General features: G+C 37.8%; 1 protein-coding gene across 19 annotated transcripts in view; it reads left to right on the plus strand.

The window, feature by feature from the left end:
* The window catches only part of BLM (BLM RecQ like helicase), a 105994-nt gene that overhangs the window by 8075 nt on the left and 78450 nt on the right, over window positions 1-19469 (plus strand). For all 19 annotated transcript variants that reach the window (XR_003429263.1, XR_003429269.1, XR_003429271.1 and 16 more), the window contains exons 2-4: window positions 15589-15690; window positions 16639-17339; window positions 19215-19377. Coding sequence is in view for 1 of the 19 variants with exons in the window: in XM_027089389.1 (XP_026945190.1) it covers window positions 15593-15690; window positions 16639-17339; window positions 19215-19377 (962 nt within the window). In the remaining 18 variants the exon portion in view is untranslated. The remainder of the gene's footprint in view (window positions 1-15588; window positions 15691-16638; window positions 17340-19214; window positions 19378-19469) is intronic.

Below are 19469 nucleotides of genomic sequence, written 5' to 3' on the forward strand. Positions count from 1 at the left end.
TGTTGCCAATCATACATTCCTGAGACAATACAACTTGGTCATAGTATATTTTATACATGACTAGATTTGGTTTGCTAACATATTGTTTGGGATTTTTTGCAGCTACATTTATGCATAAGAATTAGCCCGTAATTTTTCACATTGAACTGCCCTTGCAGAATTCTGTACCAAAATTATGATAGCCTCATAGAGTGAGTTACGAGGTTCAGTCTTTCTGTACTTTGGAATCGTTCATAAAACTGGAATTTTAAATAAATTTTTCATTTAAAAATTGGAATATTGTCATAAATGCTCAGAAGAATTCACCAGCTCTCAGGTGTTGATGCTGTCTTTAAGGGTAGATTTTTAGCCACAGATATTTCTTTAAAATGGCTATAGGCTATTAGGCTTTCTGTTTCTTTTTGAGTGAGTTTTGATAAGTAAGTTTGTGAAGAAATTTGTCCCTTTCATCTAAATTTTAAATTTTATTGGCCCAAAGTTGTTCATAACAACCTATTACTATATTTTAATATCTATATTATATGTGGTTGAGTTTCTTCTTTTAGTCCCGATATTGGTTTATTTATGCCTTTTCTCTTCTTTTAATGTCTTTTAAATTAATGAATTAATTAATTTTTGGCTGCGTTGGGTCTTCATTGCTCCATGTGGGCTTTCTCTAGTTGTGGCGAGTGGGGCCTACTCTTCTTTGCAGTGTGTGGGCTTCTCATTGTGGTGGCTTCTCTTGTTGCGGAGCACGGGCTCTAGGCATGCGGGCTTCAGTAGTTGTGGCATATGGGCTCAGTAGTTGTGGCTCGCCGGGCTCTAGAGCACAGGTTCAGTAGTTGTGGCACATGAGCTTAGTTGCTCTGCGGCATGTGGGATCTACCCGGACCAGGGATTGAACCTATGTCCCCTTCGGCAGGCAGATTCTTAACCACTGCGCCACCAGGGAAGCCCCTTCGATAAGTCTTTTCATAGAACAAACTTGGTTTATTGGTTCTCTCTATTTTATGTTTATTATTTTAGTTCTTATCTTTATAATTTTCTTCTTTGTATTCTCATTGGGCTTATTTTGTTTTTTCATTTTCACAAATGAAAGAGATACGAGATAGATGCCTACTGCTCATTAATTTTCATTTGTCCTTTCTAACAATTAAGGCTGTACGTTTCCCTGTAATTACTTCTTTAGTTGCGTATCACAAGTTTTTTTATATGTAGACTTTCATTATTATCCAGTTCAAAAATATATTCTAATGCCCACTCTGTTATCTTATTTGATCCATGGTTTTTTTTAGTAAGTATATTTCTTTATTTCCAAACATGAGGATTTTCTGGATCCATCTCTCTCCTTCTTTCTCTTTCTCTCTTTTTTTTTTTCTTTGAAAAATTAAAACCCTGTGGAAAAGTAGCAGGGTTAGTCCAGTAATAATATGTCTTCTCAAATGTGCATTTTGCATTCTAAAAATAGTTCACATTATCAACCTTAAAAATAAAATAGCCAGTTATTTTACTAGCAAAATGAGCTTATTCAGTAATGGCAGAGGAATTGCCATTTAGGACATGAAAACTATAGCAAACCACGGGTAGGTCTGGAGAACAAAGGAGAGCAACCTTACTTTATATAGAAAAAGGAGAAGTTGCGAAGGGCTGCTCCAAACCACAGTCCGTTGGAGGAATGTGAACGTTCAGAGTGTCTGAGTTGTTGGAGTTCTCACTGACTGGACTGTTGCTCAACAAGGAGAGAATTGGGTAATAAAGTAAGCTTCCCGCCCAGGAACGTGAAGTAAGTTGTGAAGGAAGGTACATGTGTGGAGAGCTCCCCCTTTAAGACTTCACAACTCCATTTTAAATGAGGTTTCCCTTTATTAATTTTTACAATATGTTAGGTCAGAAAGAAAACATTAGTATTTTCCAAAAGTAGAAAGATTATGAACAGTCCTTATCATTGTACAACAAAACTAGAAATTTAAAATGAAATTTTAAAAAAAAGGAAAAGCCCCTTCCATCTGGAAGATTAAAAATCTTCTATTAAAGAACTATTGGATACAAGGGAAATACAAACTGAAATAAAGGATTCCTGAAAATTAACGAAATGAAAACACAACAAATCAGATTTTATAAGACATATAAAGCAGTGGTGAAGGGGGGAAATTTATAGCGTTAAAGGCATTATAAATGAAGGATGGAAAATAAATGAACTAAATTCCAAACTTGGAAAGTTAGAAAAAGAGCAAAAAGTAAACCAAACAAAAGCACAAGAGGCTAAAAAATAATAAAGATAGAAACAGAAATTAATGAGATAGAGAATGGAAGAACATGTGATTAACCAAAATCTTGTATCTTGAAAAATTTAACAAGTCAGCAAACTAATAGCTAACTTAAGAAAATAGGAGGAAATCGCAAATGCAAAATAACAAATGACAAGTGGGGGAAAACCCACTAATATAGAAGAAATTTTTTAAAATATGAGATTAACTTGCATACCTCTAAACATATTTGAATATTTATATGAAATGGATAATTATTTAGGGAAATACAATTTAACAAAATGGATCCTCGTAAAGATTACAAGTTAAATACCTCAATTTCCATAGAATAAACAAAGTTTTGAAAGAACCATCCCAATGAAAACAAAAAAACACTAGGTCCAAATGGTTTCATAGGGGAATTCTACCAAACTTCAAGAGTCTAGATAATCACAATGCTAATAAATTGTTTCAGATGAAGGAAGGAAAACTTTGAAATTCTTTTTTTTTAATTAGATACTTCATATTATAGTCACTGATTTAGTCATCTATCTCTAGTTGTTGTCAAGGGGCTGAAAGGAAGTAAAATTTCCAAAACACTTTTCAGTCTTCTAGATGCTCTTTGAGTTTACTTTTTCTGAAGCAGCTTTATTGAACTACAATAAACTGCACATATTTAAGTTATGATTTGATCAGTTTTGATATATAGGAGATACCATCACCACAATCAGATCAATGAACATATTCATCTCTCCCAAAAGTTTCTTCATGCCCCTGTGTAACGCCTCACTCTTGCTCCCTTTCCCCAGTTCAGAATCTGTAAATAACCCCTAGTTCTTTAAAACGAACAAATAACAAATAACCCAATGAAAAAGGAGGCAAAGGATTTGAATAGACGTTTCTCCAAAGAAGATACACAAATGACCAACAAACAGTTGAAAAGATGCTTAACATCACTAATCGTCAGAGAAATGCAAATCAAAAACACAATGAGATATCGCGTCACACTCAGGATAGCTACTATCAAAAAAACCCAGAAACGACCTCTATGGTGGTGCAGTGGTTAATAATCCACCTGGCAATGCAGGGGACTAGGGTTCGAGCCCTGGTCTGGGAAGATCCCACATGATGCAGAGCAGCTAAGCCCGTGCGCCACAACTACTGAGCCTGCGCTCTAGAGCCCGCAAGCCACAACTACTGAAGCCTGCGAGCCTAGAGTCCTTGCTCTGCAACAAGAGAAGCCACTGCAGAGAGCAGCCCCCACTCACCGCAACTAGAGAAAGCCCACACGCAGCAACGAAGACCCAAAGCAGCCATAAATAAATATATATATATATTTAAAAAAAAAAAAACAGAAAATAACAACTGTTGGTAAGGATGTAGAGAAATGAGGATTATGGAGAAATTGGAACTCGTGCACACTGTTGGTGGGAATGTAAAATGGTGCAGCTGCTGTGGAAAATAGTATGGCAATTCCTCAAAAAATTAAAAATAGAATTACTGTATGATCCAGGAATTCCAGTTCTGGGTGCATACCCAAAAGAATTGAAATCAGGGTTTCAAAGATGTTTGTACACCTGTGTTTATTTCAGCATTATTCACAATAGCCAAAGGGTGGGAGCAACTCAAATGCCCATCGACAGATGAATGGATAAACAAAATGTGGTATGTACATACAACTGAATATTATTCAGGCTTTAAGGAAGGAAATTCTGACACATGCTGCAACATGAATAAACCTTGAAGACATTATGCTAAGTGAAATAAGCCAGTCACAAAGAAAACAAATACTGTATGATTCTACTCAAGTAGTCAAATTCATAGAAACAGAAAGTAGAATGGTGATTGTCAGAGGCTGGGGGAAAGGGGAAATGGGAAGTTGTTGTTTAATGGGCACACAGTTTCAGTTGTGCAAGGCAGAAAAGTTCTGGAGATTGATTGCACAGCAATGTGGATATACTTTACATCACTGAACTATACACTTAAAAACGATTAAGATGGTAAATTTTTAATGTTAGGTATGTTTTAGCACAATTAAAAATAAAAAAGGACAAAGGAGCCAGCTTGAAGGAATTCTATTCCCACTGCCCATATATGAAACAATTTGAGCATCAGCATAAATAATGACAGTATGGATTACAACCCACTGAATAAATTAAGAATCTTTACTGATAGAAAACAAGTAGGGAAGAAGGGGAAGTTCTTTATAGTGGAATGCCAATTACTAAATGATGATGCCAGCTACTAAAGAATGACTGGGGTTAGAAAGACCATCATTATATAATCATATTATTTCTTCAGGTATGAATCTCCAGTGGGTATGAAAACAGTTTTTTTCTAGTTAACTTTTTTATTATTGATTTCTAGCTAATTTACGTTTGGTTGGAAACATGCCATTATGATGTCAGTCCTTTGAAGTTTGTTGAGACATGCCTTGTGACCCAGTACATGGTCAGCTTTTGTAAATGTCTGTTCTTGAAAAGAATGTGTACATTTTGCTGTTGTCAAATTTGTGTTATTCATATCTCTGGGTTGTTACTGATTGTTTAGTTATTTGTTCTATCGATTACCGAGAGAGCTAATTTTATACTATAATTACAATCGTTTTTTTGTTTCTTCTTGTCATTCTATCAGTTTTACTTCATGTATATTTTTTCCATCTTCTTTTAACCTTGCTGTACACCTAGTGTTTTAGATGTGTCTCTAATAAACAGCAAATACAGTAGTTAGATATCATTTTAAAAATTCGATTGTAATCTTTTAGTCAAGGCAATTAGTCTGTTTACATTTATTATAATTCATAAATTTTTGGATTAAAATCTACTACCTTATTTTTTCTTTGTATTATATTTTTCTTTTCTTCCCCTTTTATGTAGCTTTCTTACAGCTGAAGTGTTTTTTAAAAAAATCATTTCCCCTTGGAGATTTTAAGTTACATGCTCTGTTTTTGTTCTTTAGTAGTTACTCTAGAAAGTACAACATGCATATTTATCCTCTCCAAGTCTAAAACTTATCAACACCTTACACTCCCAGGCAATACAAAGGCCTTGGAACACATTCACTCTCTTTACCTCCCTCCTCACTTATGGGTCATTATTGTTGGGTATTTTAACTATTTTTTTTTAACCCCAGAGGACATCATTGTTGTTGTTTTGCACAGGCAAGGTTTCCATAAATTTAACCTAATATTTACCACTTTCTTTGTCCTTCAGTCCAGCTATCATCTGAGAACTTCCACCCAGGCTCACTTTTCTACTACCTCAAAGTACATCCTTTAGAATTTCATCTAATGAGAGTCCGCTGGTGACAAACTATTGGTTTTTGATGATCTGAAAATGTCTTTATTTTGCCTTGATTTTTTTTAATAACAACTCTTTTGAGATATAACTCACACACCATAAAATTCACCCATTTTAGATGTATAATTCAGAGGCTTTTAGTATATTCATAAGCTTGTGCAGCAGTTGTCACACTCAATTTTAGAACAGCTTTGTCAGCCTGAAGAGAAACCCCACACCCCTAGCCATTAACCCCCAATCTAACCAGCAACCACCCCCGCCCTCCGCACCGCCGGCCGGCAGTCACTAATTACTCTACAGGTTTGCTCATTCTGGACATGTCATATAAATGGGATCATACTATATGTGGTTCCTTATGACTGGCTTTTTTTTTTTTTTTTTTTTTTTTTGCGATACGCGGGCCTCTCGCTGCTGTGGCCTCTCCCGTTGCGGAGCACAGGCTCCAGACACGCAGGCTCAGCGGCCATGGCTCACGGGCCCAGCCGCTCCACAGCATGCAGGATCTTCCCAAACCGGGGCACGAACCCATGTCCCCTGCATCGTCAAGCGGACTCTCAACTACTGCGCCACCAGGAAAGCCCTGGCTTTTTTCTCTTACCATAATATTTCAAGGTTCATCGTTATTGTAGCACTTATCAGTATGCTTTGGTCATTCCTTTGTATGATCAAATAATATTCCATATGGATATACACATTTCCTTTATCCATTCATTCATCAGTTGACGGACTTTGGGTTGTTTCTAGTTTTTGGCTATTATGAATAATGCCTCTGTGAACATTCAGATACACAAGTATTTGTTGGAATACCTGTTTTCAGTTTTTTGTTTTTTGTTTTTGTGGTACGCGGGCCTCTCACTGTTGTGGCCTCTCCAATTGCAGAGCATAAGCTGCGGACGCGCAGGCTCAGCGGCCATGACTCATGGGCCCAGCCGCTCCGCGGCATGTGGGATCTTCCCAGACCGGGGCACGAACCCATGTCCTCTGCATCGGCAGGCGGAGTCTCAACCACTGCGCCACCAGGGAAGCCCTGTTTTCAGTTTTTTTGAGTATATATCTAGGAGTAGAATTGCTGGATCATATGGTAACTCTGTGTTTAACTTTTTGAGGAACTGCCAGACTGATTTCCAAAGCAGCTGCACCATTTTACATTCCCAGCAGCAATGGATAAGGGTTCCAAGTTCTCCACATCCTCACCAACACTTTATCTGTTGCTTTTATTATAGCCAGTTTTAAAAATAAAAGGTTTATTGGGATATAATTTATATACCATAAAATTCACCCTTATGCAATTCAGTCTCAATTGTTGAAGGATATTTTTGCTGGGGGAAAAGTTCTAGGTTACTCTCAGCAGACTGAAGATATTCCACTGTCGTCGTTGTCTTTTTTTTTTTTATTTGAAGTATAGGTCATTTACAATGTTGTGTTATATTCCACTGTCTTATGATTTCCAATTTTGCTGAAGAGAAATCAGTTATCTGTCCAAATATTGCACAATGAGGGGAAATCCCTGGAAGTCCAGTGGTTAGAACTCGATGTTTACTTTCTTTTTTTTTTTTTGGCTGTGCTTCATGGCATGTGGAGTCTTAGTTCTTCAACCAGGGGTAGAACCCGCACCCCCCTGCATTGGAAGCATGGAGTTTTAACCACTGGACCACCAGGGACGTCCCAGGACTTAGTGCTTTCAGTGCCAGGGCCCAGGTTCAATCTCTGGTTGAGGAACTAAGATCCAACAAGCTGCTTGTTACAACCAAAAAGAACCCCAAATTTTGCACAATGATGTATTTTGGTGTGGATTTATTTTTCTCTGTCCTGTTCAGAATTTGTTTGCTTTCTTTCTTTTTTAAAAAAAATTAATTTATTTATTTATTTTTGGCTGTGTTGGGTCTTCGTTGCTGCGTGCGGGCTTTCTCTAGTTGCAGCGAGTGAAGTTGTGGTGCATGGGCTTAGTTGCTCTGTGACATGTGGGATCTTCCCGGACCAGGGCTCAAACCTATGTCCCTTGCATTGGCAGGTGGATTCTTAACCACTGCACCACCAGGGAAATCGCTGTTTGCTTTCTTGAATCTGAGGATTTGTGTCTTTCATTTTGGAAATATCCCAGCTATTATCTTTTAAAATATTCTGCCCCAGTTTCTCCTCTTTTTCTGGAACTAGATTTCTAGCTAGATTTATGTTAGACTTTCTTACTCTATCTCCCATGTCTTTTAACTTCTCATATTTTCCATCTCTTTCTTTAGTTTTCCGTGTATGCATCTATTAAGTCAGAAACTGTGGGAATCTTAAAATTTACCCTACTTTTAAGCTAACAAGTCAGCCTCTAACAGTTATTTATATGCGCGCGTGCACACACACAGACATGCACATAAATGTTTACACATGTGCTGACGAGACACAAGACCCCTGGGTCAGAGATACAGATGGTTTATTGCAGCAATACCTTGCATCCATTCCCTACACCCTAATTCCCACAGGGTGGTGTGATAAGGGCTAGATGATACCTTATATACAGTTGAGTGCATCACAGGAAAGAAACCCCAAAATTCAGAGACTCTGAACACTCGAGGGTTTCTGGCACATCTGCACAAACTCCCTTCCAGAGAGAGCACTTTTTACCTTAGAATGTAGGCAAATCTCCCCTGGATGAGAGGGGAAGGAGCCTTGAGGATTATTATCTTGAATGGAGAGAAATGTCTCCAGGGAGAGAAAAGAAAGGGCTTTATCTTTACTACTGTGAGATGTCTCTGGGGGAAGTGTGACTCCAAATGTCACCAGAGGAATACAGCAGCCAAGACCATCTGCTACTTCACATGTCCTTTGCTCAGAAGGCTTGGACCATGTAAGAATGTGAGAAATCCATGGAGCCAGATCCTGGATACTTTCTTCTGGTTTTCCCCCCACTTTACTAATGATCTCTTTAGCTGTGTGTAGTCTACTGGTAAATCTATCTGTTGAATTCTGAATCTTGGTTATTGTATCTTTCATTCCTAAAAGTTCTGGCAAGGTCAACTTTATAGTTTTCTGTTTACTGTAGATATTTTCAAGCTTGTCTTTTATTTTTGTAAACATAAGTTTAATTGCTTTATACTGCTATGTCTGATACTGTTTGACTATTTCTGTTACAACTAGTTCTCATTCCTGGTGCCTTGTTTACTTGTGTGGTTGACAATTTTTGTCTGTATTTGCTATGTATTGTCTTGTTGTGGGAACTATTTAAGGCCTAAGATAAAGGCATAGTCCTCCAGAGACATTTTTGCATTTGCATTTGGAAGACGCCTTGGAGTTAGGATCACTTTAATCTAAATTCATGACTTGGATTTTTTAAAAATATGTGGGTGATAAAAATTGGGTTCAGAAGATTCTCAGGTTTGTGGTTTCAGAGTCTCTCCCACTCAGTCCCTCAGCAATTGATAACTTTACTTATAGATACCTGGGGATAGAAGTGAGGTTTAATTTTGGTTTACCTTTGCCCAGGTGGTATAGCCCTTTGGGGTGCTGGTTTTATAGGGGAACATTTCCCACCATGGTTGTGCCCTAACTTTGATTCTGTCCATCTTTTTCCTCCAAGGCTAGCAAAACTGATGTTCAGATTCTCAGGATCAGACAGCTGTCCTCAGGACAAAAACAACTGTCAATGCTCTCCTTACTTACCTCTCTGGGTTCCCACTTTTGGCCTGATCATTTTAACTTCTTGTCAGAGATTTACTGTATTTAATAATTTATTTTATTTATTTATTTTTTGTTTTCTATTTTTAATTCTTATTTTATTTGTTTGTTTGTTTGTTTTGCGGTACGCGGGCCTCTCACTGTTGTGGCCTTTCCTGTTGCGGAGCACAGGCTCCGGACACACAGGCTCAGCGGCCATGGCTCACGGGCCTAGCGGCTCTGCGGCATGTGGGATCTTCCCGGACCGGGGCACAAACCCTTGTCCCCTGTATCGGCAGGCGGACTCTCAACCACTGCGCCACCAGGGAAGCCCTAATTCTTATTTTGTATTGGAGTATAGTAGATTAACGATGTTGTGTTAGTTTCAGGTGTACAGCAAAGTGATTCAGTTCTATATAAACATGTATCTATTCTTTTTCAAATTCTTTTCCCATTTAGGTTATTACAGAGTATTGAGCAGAGTTCCCTGTGCTGTAGTGTAGGCCCTTGTTGGTTATCTGTCTGTCTATCTATTTATTTATTTATGACTGCATTGGATCTTCGTTGCTGCACGTGGGCTTTCTCTGGTTGTGGCGAGCGGGGGCTACTCTTTGTTGCGGTGCATGGGCTTCTCATTGTGGTGGCTTCGCTTGTTGTGGAGCACAGGCTCTAGGCGCGTGGGCTTCAGTAGTTGTGGCACGTGGGCTCAATAGTTGTGGCTCGTGGGCTCTAGAGTGCAGGCTCAGTAGTTGTGGCACACGGGCTTAGTTGCTCCGTGGCATGTGGGATCTTCCCAGACCAGGGATCAAACCCATGTCACCTGCATTGGCAGGCGGATTCTTAACCACTGTACCACCAGGGAAGTCCCTGGTTATCTATTTTAAATATAGCTGTGTGTACACAGCTCAAACTCCCAATCTATTCCTCACCCTGTATTTAATAGTTTCTTATTTTATCCAGCAATAATCTAGAATAATTGTCAATAAGCCTTTTCAGTAAAGGATCAGATAGTAAATATTTTAGGCTTTGCAGACCATTCTCTGTCGTGACTTCCCAACTATGGTGCTAAAGTAGCCTTAGGCAGTATGTGAACAAACAGGCCTGTGAATCATAGTTTTGCCAACTCCTGATGTAGAATATATTGCATACTGATTATGCCAATAACATTTGTTAAATATTGATTACCCTATTTTGTTATGTTTCTCTCATTAAACACTGTATTTTGGAGACTAGGATTTTCTCTGTCTCTGTCTCTCTCTCTCTCTCTTTCTACGTTGGGTCTTCGTTGCTGAGCACGGGCTTTTTCTGGTTGCGGCGAGCGGGTGCTACTCTTCTTTGCGGTGCGCAGGCTTTTCATTGCAGTGGCTTCTCTTGTTGTGGAGCAGGGGCTCTAGTTGCACGGGCTTCAGTAGTTGTGGCACGTAGGCTCAGTAGTTGTGGCTCGCAGGCTTTAGAGCACAGTCTCAGTAGTTGTGGCACACGGGCTTAGTTGCTCTGCGGCATGTGGGATCTTCCTGGACCAGGGGTCGAACCCGTGTCCAAAGCAGGGGGCTGGGTTTGATCCCTGGTCCGGAAACTAGATCCCACATGCATGCTGCAACTAAGAGTTTGCATGCCACAACTAAGGAACCTGCATGCTGCAACTAAGGAGCCCGTGAGCCACAACTAAGGAGCCTGCCTGCTGCAACTGAGACCCAGTGCAACCAAATAAATAAATAAATGTTTAAAAAAAAAAAAGCTGAGTACCATGCCATTTAAATTAGTTACATTTAATATGATTATAATATTTCTAATGCTAGTTCCCACCCATTGTTATTTAGTATTCTTGTTTCATGCTTTTGTCAAATGAATTTTAGAAGTGTTTTTGTTGAGTTTTGTGAAATATTCTTGTGGTGTTTTAATTGGAATTTTGTTGAACTCACAAATTAATTTATGAAAAACTGTTACCTTTGTGATACTTAAACCTTTCATTTAAGAACATGAAATATTTCTCTATCCAAATCTTTATTTATCCTAGTAATATTTGGTCATTTTCTTTATATCATGAAGATGTATGTCTTTTGTTAGGTTAATTGGTAGTTTAATGTTTTTCGTTGCTATTGTTGATTGAATGCTTTTTTTTTTTTTTTTGCGGTACACGGGCCTCTCACTGCTGTGGCCTCTCCCGTTGAGGAGCACAGGCTCCAGACGCGCAGGCCCAGCGGCCGTGGCTCACGGGCCCAGCCGCTCCGCGGCATGTGGGATCTTCCCGGACCGGGGCACAAACCCGTGTCCCCTGCATCAGCAGGCAGACTCCCAACCACTGCGCCACCAGGGAAGCCCAGATTGAATGCTTTTTAAAAATTATATTTTCTAGCTCGTTATTACTACTACATGAGAATGCATTTGACTTTTGTGGGTTTATATTTATCTTTTATTTACCCACTTTACTGAAGTTTTAATTATCTATTGTTATGACTGATTTTCTTTGAATTGTGTTGGTATATAATCGAATTGTCTACATGTATGATATCCTCATCTCTTCTTTTCTAGTATTTCCCTTTTTGAATATCTTTGCATTGGTAAGAATGTCTAACATGAGAGTGAAAATAAGAGAACAGTCTCATTTTAGCCCCTATTTTTAATGGATTCATCCCTGTTGTAAAATATAAGATATTGTATTGGGTCTTGATTTTAAGTACTTCTAATTTTATGTTTTAATATATCTGTTAGAAATGTTTTGAGTTTAACAGGTGCCATTTCAAATATGCATTGATAATACATACTGTGTGATTCCGTATATCCATATAAGTTCAGGAATAGGCAAAACTAACCTATGGTGAATAAGTCAGTTAATGGTTATATCTGGGGTGTATTAACTGGGAAAAGGCACAAGAAAGCATACTGATATGCTAAAAATGTTCTATATCTCTATTTGAATGTTGTTCATGCAGTTATATACATAAGTAAAACTATATTGAGACATATACTTAAGATCAGAGAAGTAGTTAGAAGTAATTCTGTTTGTTACTGTAAATGTGATATGTTTCTTGCTTAGCCACTTGTAGGGTTTTAAAAAGAATGTTGCCCTTTAGTTTAATTTCAGGAGACTATGTCTTAGTCTTATCTGGTTCAATAAAGGTCCTCTCAATTTCTGGCCTGAATTATTTTTATTTGTTCAAGATACTGTTGAGATAGGACTCCTTTAATCATTTATTATTTGTGAATGGTTTTTTTACTACTTCAAGAAGTCTCATTCGCTGGATATATTTTTTATATTCCAGCCCTAGATTGTTGTCATTCTCTCATACCTTTTTTTCATTGATTTATTTATTCTTACTATGTATGGATATGGTTTTCTAGTTTACTTGTTTCATTCAATAATTTTTTTTGCACTGTTCAATCAGCTTTTTACTTATTTATATTGTTTTACAATGCCATGATAACTTCCTTCATGTACATGAGAGAAATTTTTAATCATTTTCCAAATTATACTTGTGATTTTTGTGGTGAGTCTAATTCAGAAGCCTTATCCGTTTCTGGGCTCTCATTGTTCATCCCCTTTAGTATTGTGAAACTTTGCACTAGTCTCTATTTATTTTCCATTTATTTTCTTCTTTTAATTTTGTATCACTGATCTTTGCTGTTGATGAACAATTTTTTTGCGTGTCAAACAATTTTATTGATATTTTTTGCTTCTCAGTACTCACTAACTCCTTAAAAGCATTACTGCTGAAGGCTGTTGAGAAGGAAAATTGTGTACTTGCTACCATGCTTCAGAATATGACTGACTAGAGGATGCTACCCTGTGGGAATAACCAAAGAGCAGTGTAGCTTGAAAATAGGGAAGGGTGCCCCAGGGTTAAGGTTGACTACATTGCCAACTATGAATCCATAATGTGTCACTACAGTTACGAATCAAACACATGTACTATTGAGATGACTAAACATGCATATCAAATCGTACTGTGGAATAATATTGGAAAACTCTATTAGAATACCATGGCTAGGGGAATCCCCTGGTGGTCCAGTGGTTAGCACGCAGTGCTTTCACTTCAGGGGGGCACGGGTTCGATCCCTGGTCAGGGAACCAAGATCCTGCATGCCGCATGGCACAGCCAATAAATAAATAAACCCTCTTTCTAAAAAAAAAAAGAATACCATGGCCAGTTTTGATATAAAAATAAATAAGGTATGAAAAATTGTAGAAAGTTGAGACAGGAACAATACAAACTTAGAAGGAATGTGGGGAAAGGTTAAGTAATGATGCCATGGACCATTTTGTCCTGCTTTGTGTTAAGGCTGAAGGACTGTGTGCCTCTGCCTCCGTGTCAGCCATCTAATCGTTTGAGGTTGAAATGTTGAGAGGGCAGTAGTGTGACTTCACTCTTTATCATTTATTCTGTGAAAAACTTCCATATTGGACAGGACCTTGGAGAGAGCATACTTCAGTGAAAGGCCAGTGCTTTTAAACTGGATGTAAAATGGAGAGGTGCCTTTGGATGTGCAGGGACTGTGGTCTTAAAATATTCACCACTAAAAATAAAAATCAGGGCTCCTTGGGGAAGTGGCTGATTCTAAGTCTGGGACAAAAAAATGCACAAGATAAGTCTGGGGTGTCTTTTCATTCCAGTTAGTAAGGAAGCTCTCAAAACCTACTAAGTTTATGTCAAAAGTACTGAAGAGTCAACCTGGAAAGGCTCCCACTGGGCAAACGTGAAACAGTTTCAGAATCGATAAGGATGATAATTATATTGGATTAAAACATACCTAATGGTTAATTCATGAGTTTATAATGATGCTGAGAAGAAGATTCACAACCATTAGAGGCTGCTAGAGAATTAACTCATTATTTTGAAAACTAATAAATAAAGGAAAAGAATCCAACATTTATCCTGTCTTTTCTATGTCAGCTGTACCACTGGGTAACAAAATAATAGATCAGAGAACATTTCTCTTGATAGAACTATTCCAGCTAATGAATCAAGAAGGAATGACAGAATTAAAATATCACTATTTTGGGAGGTTGACTTCTAGAATGGTGAAGTGAGGACCTTAGGATGTGTGTACAGATGAAACAGTATTGGATGAGCTGTTAATAGTTGATGAGTTGATAAATGTTGAAAGTGGGTGGTGGGTTGGTAACAACATTATTAAGATATAATTCACATATCAGTGTGAATTATTCAGTGTTTATTAATTAGCTGTTTCACCTAAAGCATTTTAAAGAGGAAGAAGAGGCAGAAATCATTCCTTCTTCTGGAGAAGGTGGAACAAAATCTATATCATAATCATCTTCATCAAGCTCAACACATGGAGATTTCCCAGTGGAACTTTCTACCAAGTTTTTCTTTTTTCACTGTTATCTAAAGTAAAGCAGTTGTTAAACATAGCTTATTTTAATAATTAGCGAGTGGAGTATGATATATGTAAAACTTCATATTTCCATGAATATCATTTAGTATTGTTAATCCTTCCTTCTAAGATATATGGCATAAAATAAAAGGAGATCTCTGGTAAACATAGAATGGGAAAGAGGGTTATAACTCTCAGCTCAAATGAATGAGCATTGTTTACTAGCCGTATATTCTGCTATCCCATCTTCCTTTGGCCCCAGTAATTTTAAGGTGGCTTAAGCTACACATTATCCCAGGCAGTAGCTCAGCAGTGTCACAATTTGTTACACAAGAGGTGTAAATATGCTTGGTAAAAGTGTTCTTTCAGGTTGAAACTAGGTAATTATGAAGCACGGTATCTTGCTGGTAAACCATTGCTGTCATTGGTGGTGCTCTTCCTTCTTTTCCCGATTTTCCCCTTAGGAAGAGAATTCAATTATTCCTTTGTTCTTTGGGTTTTCAGTGTGCTTTGATCATTTTCTCCCACCTCACTCCCATTCGGCTTCCATTTATGCTTCAAGCCTAGGCCAGGTCCCATTTTTCTGCAAGCCTTTTCCTAATAAGCCCTTCCCTAATGTCTTTTGTGCTTATTTTAGCATTGGGGGAAAACCAGGTCATTTGCTATTTAAGTGAGACTTCAGTTAGTTAAAGATTATAGGGCTTCCCTGGTGGCGCAGTGGTTGAGAGTCCGCCTGCCGATGCAGGGGACACGGGTTCGTGCCCCAGTCCGGGAAGATCCCACGTGCCACGGAGCAGCTGGGCCCGTGAGCTATGGCCGCTGAGCCTGCGTGTCCGGAGCCTGTGCTCCGCAACGGGAGAGGCCATAACAGTGAGAGGCCCCGCGTACCGCAAAAAAAAAAAAAAAAAAAAAAAGGTGAAAGATTATATATTTCAAATGTTACCGGTTGTAAATGTCAAAACAGTTTTTTGACCAAAAAAAACGTCATTACTCTGGACACAGTTGGAACAGTGCTCTACCCCCCAATAAATAGTGTGATTAATGCAAAGTGCGTAACTCCACTGATATTTTTTTCTCTCACTTTTTAGGATCATGGCTGCTGTTCCTCAAAATAATCTACAGGAGCAACTGGAACGTCATTCAGCCAGAAAACTTAATAATAAATTAAGTCCTTCAAAACCAAAATCTTCGTAAGTATTTTGGGTGGTTTGCTTCCATCCAGGCACTAACACACAAGTGAAATACCATCTCTTTCAACTCTTTCATTGTAGAGATGAGGAAATGAAGCTGAGAGGGTCAGTGATTTTCCTACTTTGCAAATTAATGGTAGCGCATGTTTTAGCAATGCTAGGTAATGTATTGTTCAGCACCTTTGCATGGTTTCTAGCACATGGTTTTTGTTCAGTAAATATTCATTGAATGAATGAATACAAATCGTGTAAATTTGGGCAGATCGGTGTTTTTAATATTTTAATATAATTTTATATCCTTTTCAAAAACCATTTCTAAGGAAACTATAGCTCTCCAGTTCTGTTCTTTCCTCCAAGCTATATTCCAAACTCCTTCTAACAGTACCTAACATTTTATAATCTTTATTGTGCCCTTACCAGATTCTAGACACCATTCTGTGTGCTTGACTTCAAAGTCACCATTGACCTTCATGTCACTAAATCCATCCGATGTCCAGGACTCTTGCCTCTTTCACTTGTCTTTCAGATTTCAGCATAGCTGGCAGTTTTTGACTCTTCCCCATAAAACTTTTATCAGAGTAGAAACAAGTAGCCACGTTTTTTCGCTTACTCCGTCCCTTCCCTCTGGAGAGGCTATTAATTAAGGACTATGAGCCTGAGAAACAAAGTAGTAGGAATGGTCCAGATACTCTCAAAGCTGAATAATTAGCTTCTGAATAGGAAGAATCAGAGCATACAAAGCATAATTTAAGTTACCTTACACATTTTAAAATCAGAGAGGGAGATAGATTCTTCGCTTGCTCATTTGTGATGCAAGGAAGTAAGTTGTTATATAAATTAGGGTTTTGTTTTGTATACTTGCTGGGTTTGTATACTTGCTGGGTTTTGTATACTTGCTGGGTTTGTTGAAATTAATCCATCTAATTCAGTTTTTCGATTATTTTTCAGAGGTTTCACTTTTAAAAAGAAAGTATCTTCAGCCAATGATGTGTGTGTAACTAGTGTGTCAGTAGCAAAAGCTCCTGTGTTGAATGATAAAGATGTTAATATTACTGAAGCCTTTTCCTTCAGTGAACCTTTTCCCCACACCACAAATCAGCAGACAAAGATCAATGACTTTAAAAATACTCCAGCTGGACAGCAAACTAAGAGAGTTGGTTCAAAACCGTTATTGCCAAATTTGTCACAGGTTCCTCAGGAAGTTTTATGCACTACCCAGAACACACTGCTTGTAAAGGAATCCCGCGATGCTACTTTCAAGAAATTAGAATTTAGTTCTTCATCAGATTCTCTTATTACCTTCAGTGATTGGGATGATATGGATGACTTTGATACTTCTGGAGATTCAAAAGCATTTGTGACACCACGCCAAAACCACTTCATAAGAGTAAGCACAGCTCAGAAATCAAAAAAGTCTAAGAGGAACTTTCTAAAAGCACACCTTGATAAAACAAATACAGTAAAGACTGATTTGACTCCTTCCTCCTCTGAGAGCAAGCAGGCATTTTTGACTAAGAAACAGAAGGATGACTCAGAATGGTTAAATAGTGATGTGATTTGCATTGATGATGACCCCAATTCCGAAGAGCTTATAAATGAAGATACTCAGGAAAATCATCCTTTAAAAACTCATTTGGGAGAGGAAAGAGGTAAAAATTATTGTTTTATTTCATTTCAAAAGGTTGTATTTATTCAAAGCTAGGCATTGGGAACAGCAGCAAATATGATTTAGCTTTTGTCCTTAGGATGTGCAGAGGTGCTTATACATCCTAAGCACCATCTGTTGGCCACGTTCTTGAGGCAGGGCATACTAAGGAAATGAAAGATTTTATTCTGCTATTTATGTAAACAACAAGGATAGCTCCGTGATTTTATATATGAAGAAATATGTAGAGGGACTTCTCTGGTGGCACAGTGGTTAAGAATCTGCCTGCCAGGGCAGGGGACACAGGTTCGAGCCCTCGTCCAGGAAGATCTCACATGCCACGGAGCAACTAAGCCCATGAGCCCCATTACTGAGTCTGCACTCTAGAGCCCATGAACTACAACTACTGAAGCCTGCGCACCTAGAGCCCATGCTCCGTAACAAGAGAAGCCACCACAGGGAGAAGCCCGCGCACTGCAATGAAGAGTAGCCCCCTCTCGCCACAACTAGAGAAAGCCCGTGTGCAACAACAAAGACCCAATGCAGCCAAATAAATAAATATAATTAATTAATTAATTTTAAAAAAAAGAAATATGTAGAGAATATAATGCTTAGTGAAATAAGTCAGAGAAAGAAAAATACTATATGATATCACATGTGGAATCTAAAAAATAATAAAAATGAATCTATATACAAAACAGAAACAGACTTGCAGACATAGAAAACAAACTTATGGTTACTAAAGGGGAGAGGGAAGGGGGAGGGACAAATTAGGAATATGGGATTAACAGATACAAACTACTATATGTAAAATAGATAAGCAACAAGGATTTATTGTATAGCACAGGAAATTATACCCAATATCTAGTAATATCCTATAATGGAATATAATCTGCAAAAAAAACTGAATCACTTTGCTGTACACCTGAAACTAGCACAATATTGTAAATCAACTATACTTCAATAAAAAGAAAAGAAAAGAAGCTCCATAGAAGTTAAAATGGCTTCTTAATGGTCTACTGGCTGGTTGGTAGTAGAAATGGGATGTGAAACTAAGCCTTTGTGTTATAATTCTTTTATGGTTTGTACCACCTAATGTTGATGTATAATATGATATAATCATGCTATTAAAGTATTTTAAATTACATGCAAATTGTTTTCTGTTTAGATCTCATAGTTATTAGATGTCTAGAACTTAATAGCTGACGTTAGCCATATGTGGAGGTACCCACGTTATGAAACAGTTGTAAATATGAGACTAATATTTTTAAACACCTGAATCCCATCAAGGTTACTATAGGGTGAGAGAGGACTGAAAAGTGATTGATAATAAGCAAAACTATAGTCTAATCAAACATGTTGCTATTTATGAAGAGAAAATTTGGTTAAAGGTAAACTAGAGAGCAACAGTTTGGCAGTGTTTTCCCACATAGTCAAGAGAGAGACACTCTGGGAGACTTAAATAACTAAGACACCTTTGTGGTAAAGTAGAGATTGTTTATCTGTATAAACAACAGTGTTTGTACAATTATCAGGCTTACTTGTACTTCACTCTTATTTAAGTGTGAATGAAAAATAGAGAAACGAAAGTACTGATAATAAGGATGGTTTCATAATTTAACTGGAGACAGTCATGAAAATCCTTAAGCAAATCGTCAGCCTCAATCCAGCACTCATTGGACTTAATCCAGTTGACTCAATCATCGTTTATGAAGAAACAAGGCAACACTAACGTGTGAGAGGAGAGAACTCGTATTGCACAGAGTGGTGGTAGTGCTTATGACTTGCTCAGAGCGCTCACAAGTGCTCACACCCTGTTCTTTCTGTCTCATTAATATTAAAATAACCTATGTTTATCAGCTGTTTTTTTGTACTTTAGATAATTGTGAAAAGAAGAAAAACTTGGAAGAAATGGAATTACATTCAGTTGAGAAATCTTCATGTGTTGAGCTTGATGAAGATGATTATGACATAGATTTTGTTCCACCTTCTCCAGAAGAAGGAATGACTTCAACCTCTTCATCCTCTTTAAAATACTCTAGGTAAAATAGTTTATTAATTAATAAACATTGATTCTGGGGTAGCTGAAGTAATTTTAGTTATGTAGTATCATCTCAAAATTGATTAATTTCAT

The sequence above is a fragment of the Aethalodelphis obliquidens genome, unplaced genomic scaffold (assembly GCF_003676395.1).
Source record: "Aethalodelphis obliquidens isolate GAN/ISIS:26980383/991018 unplaced genomic scaffold, ASM367639v1 scaffold65, whole genome shotgun sequence".
In the NCBI taxonomy this organism is placed as follows: Eukaryota; Metazoa; Chordata; class Mammalia; order Artiodactyla; family Delphinidae; genus Aethalodelphis; species Aethalodelphis obliquidens.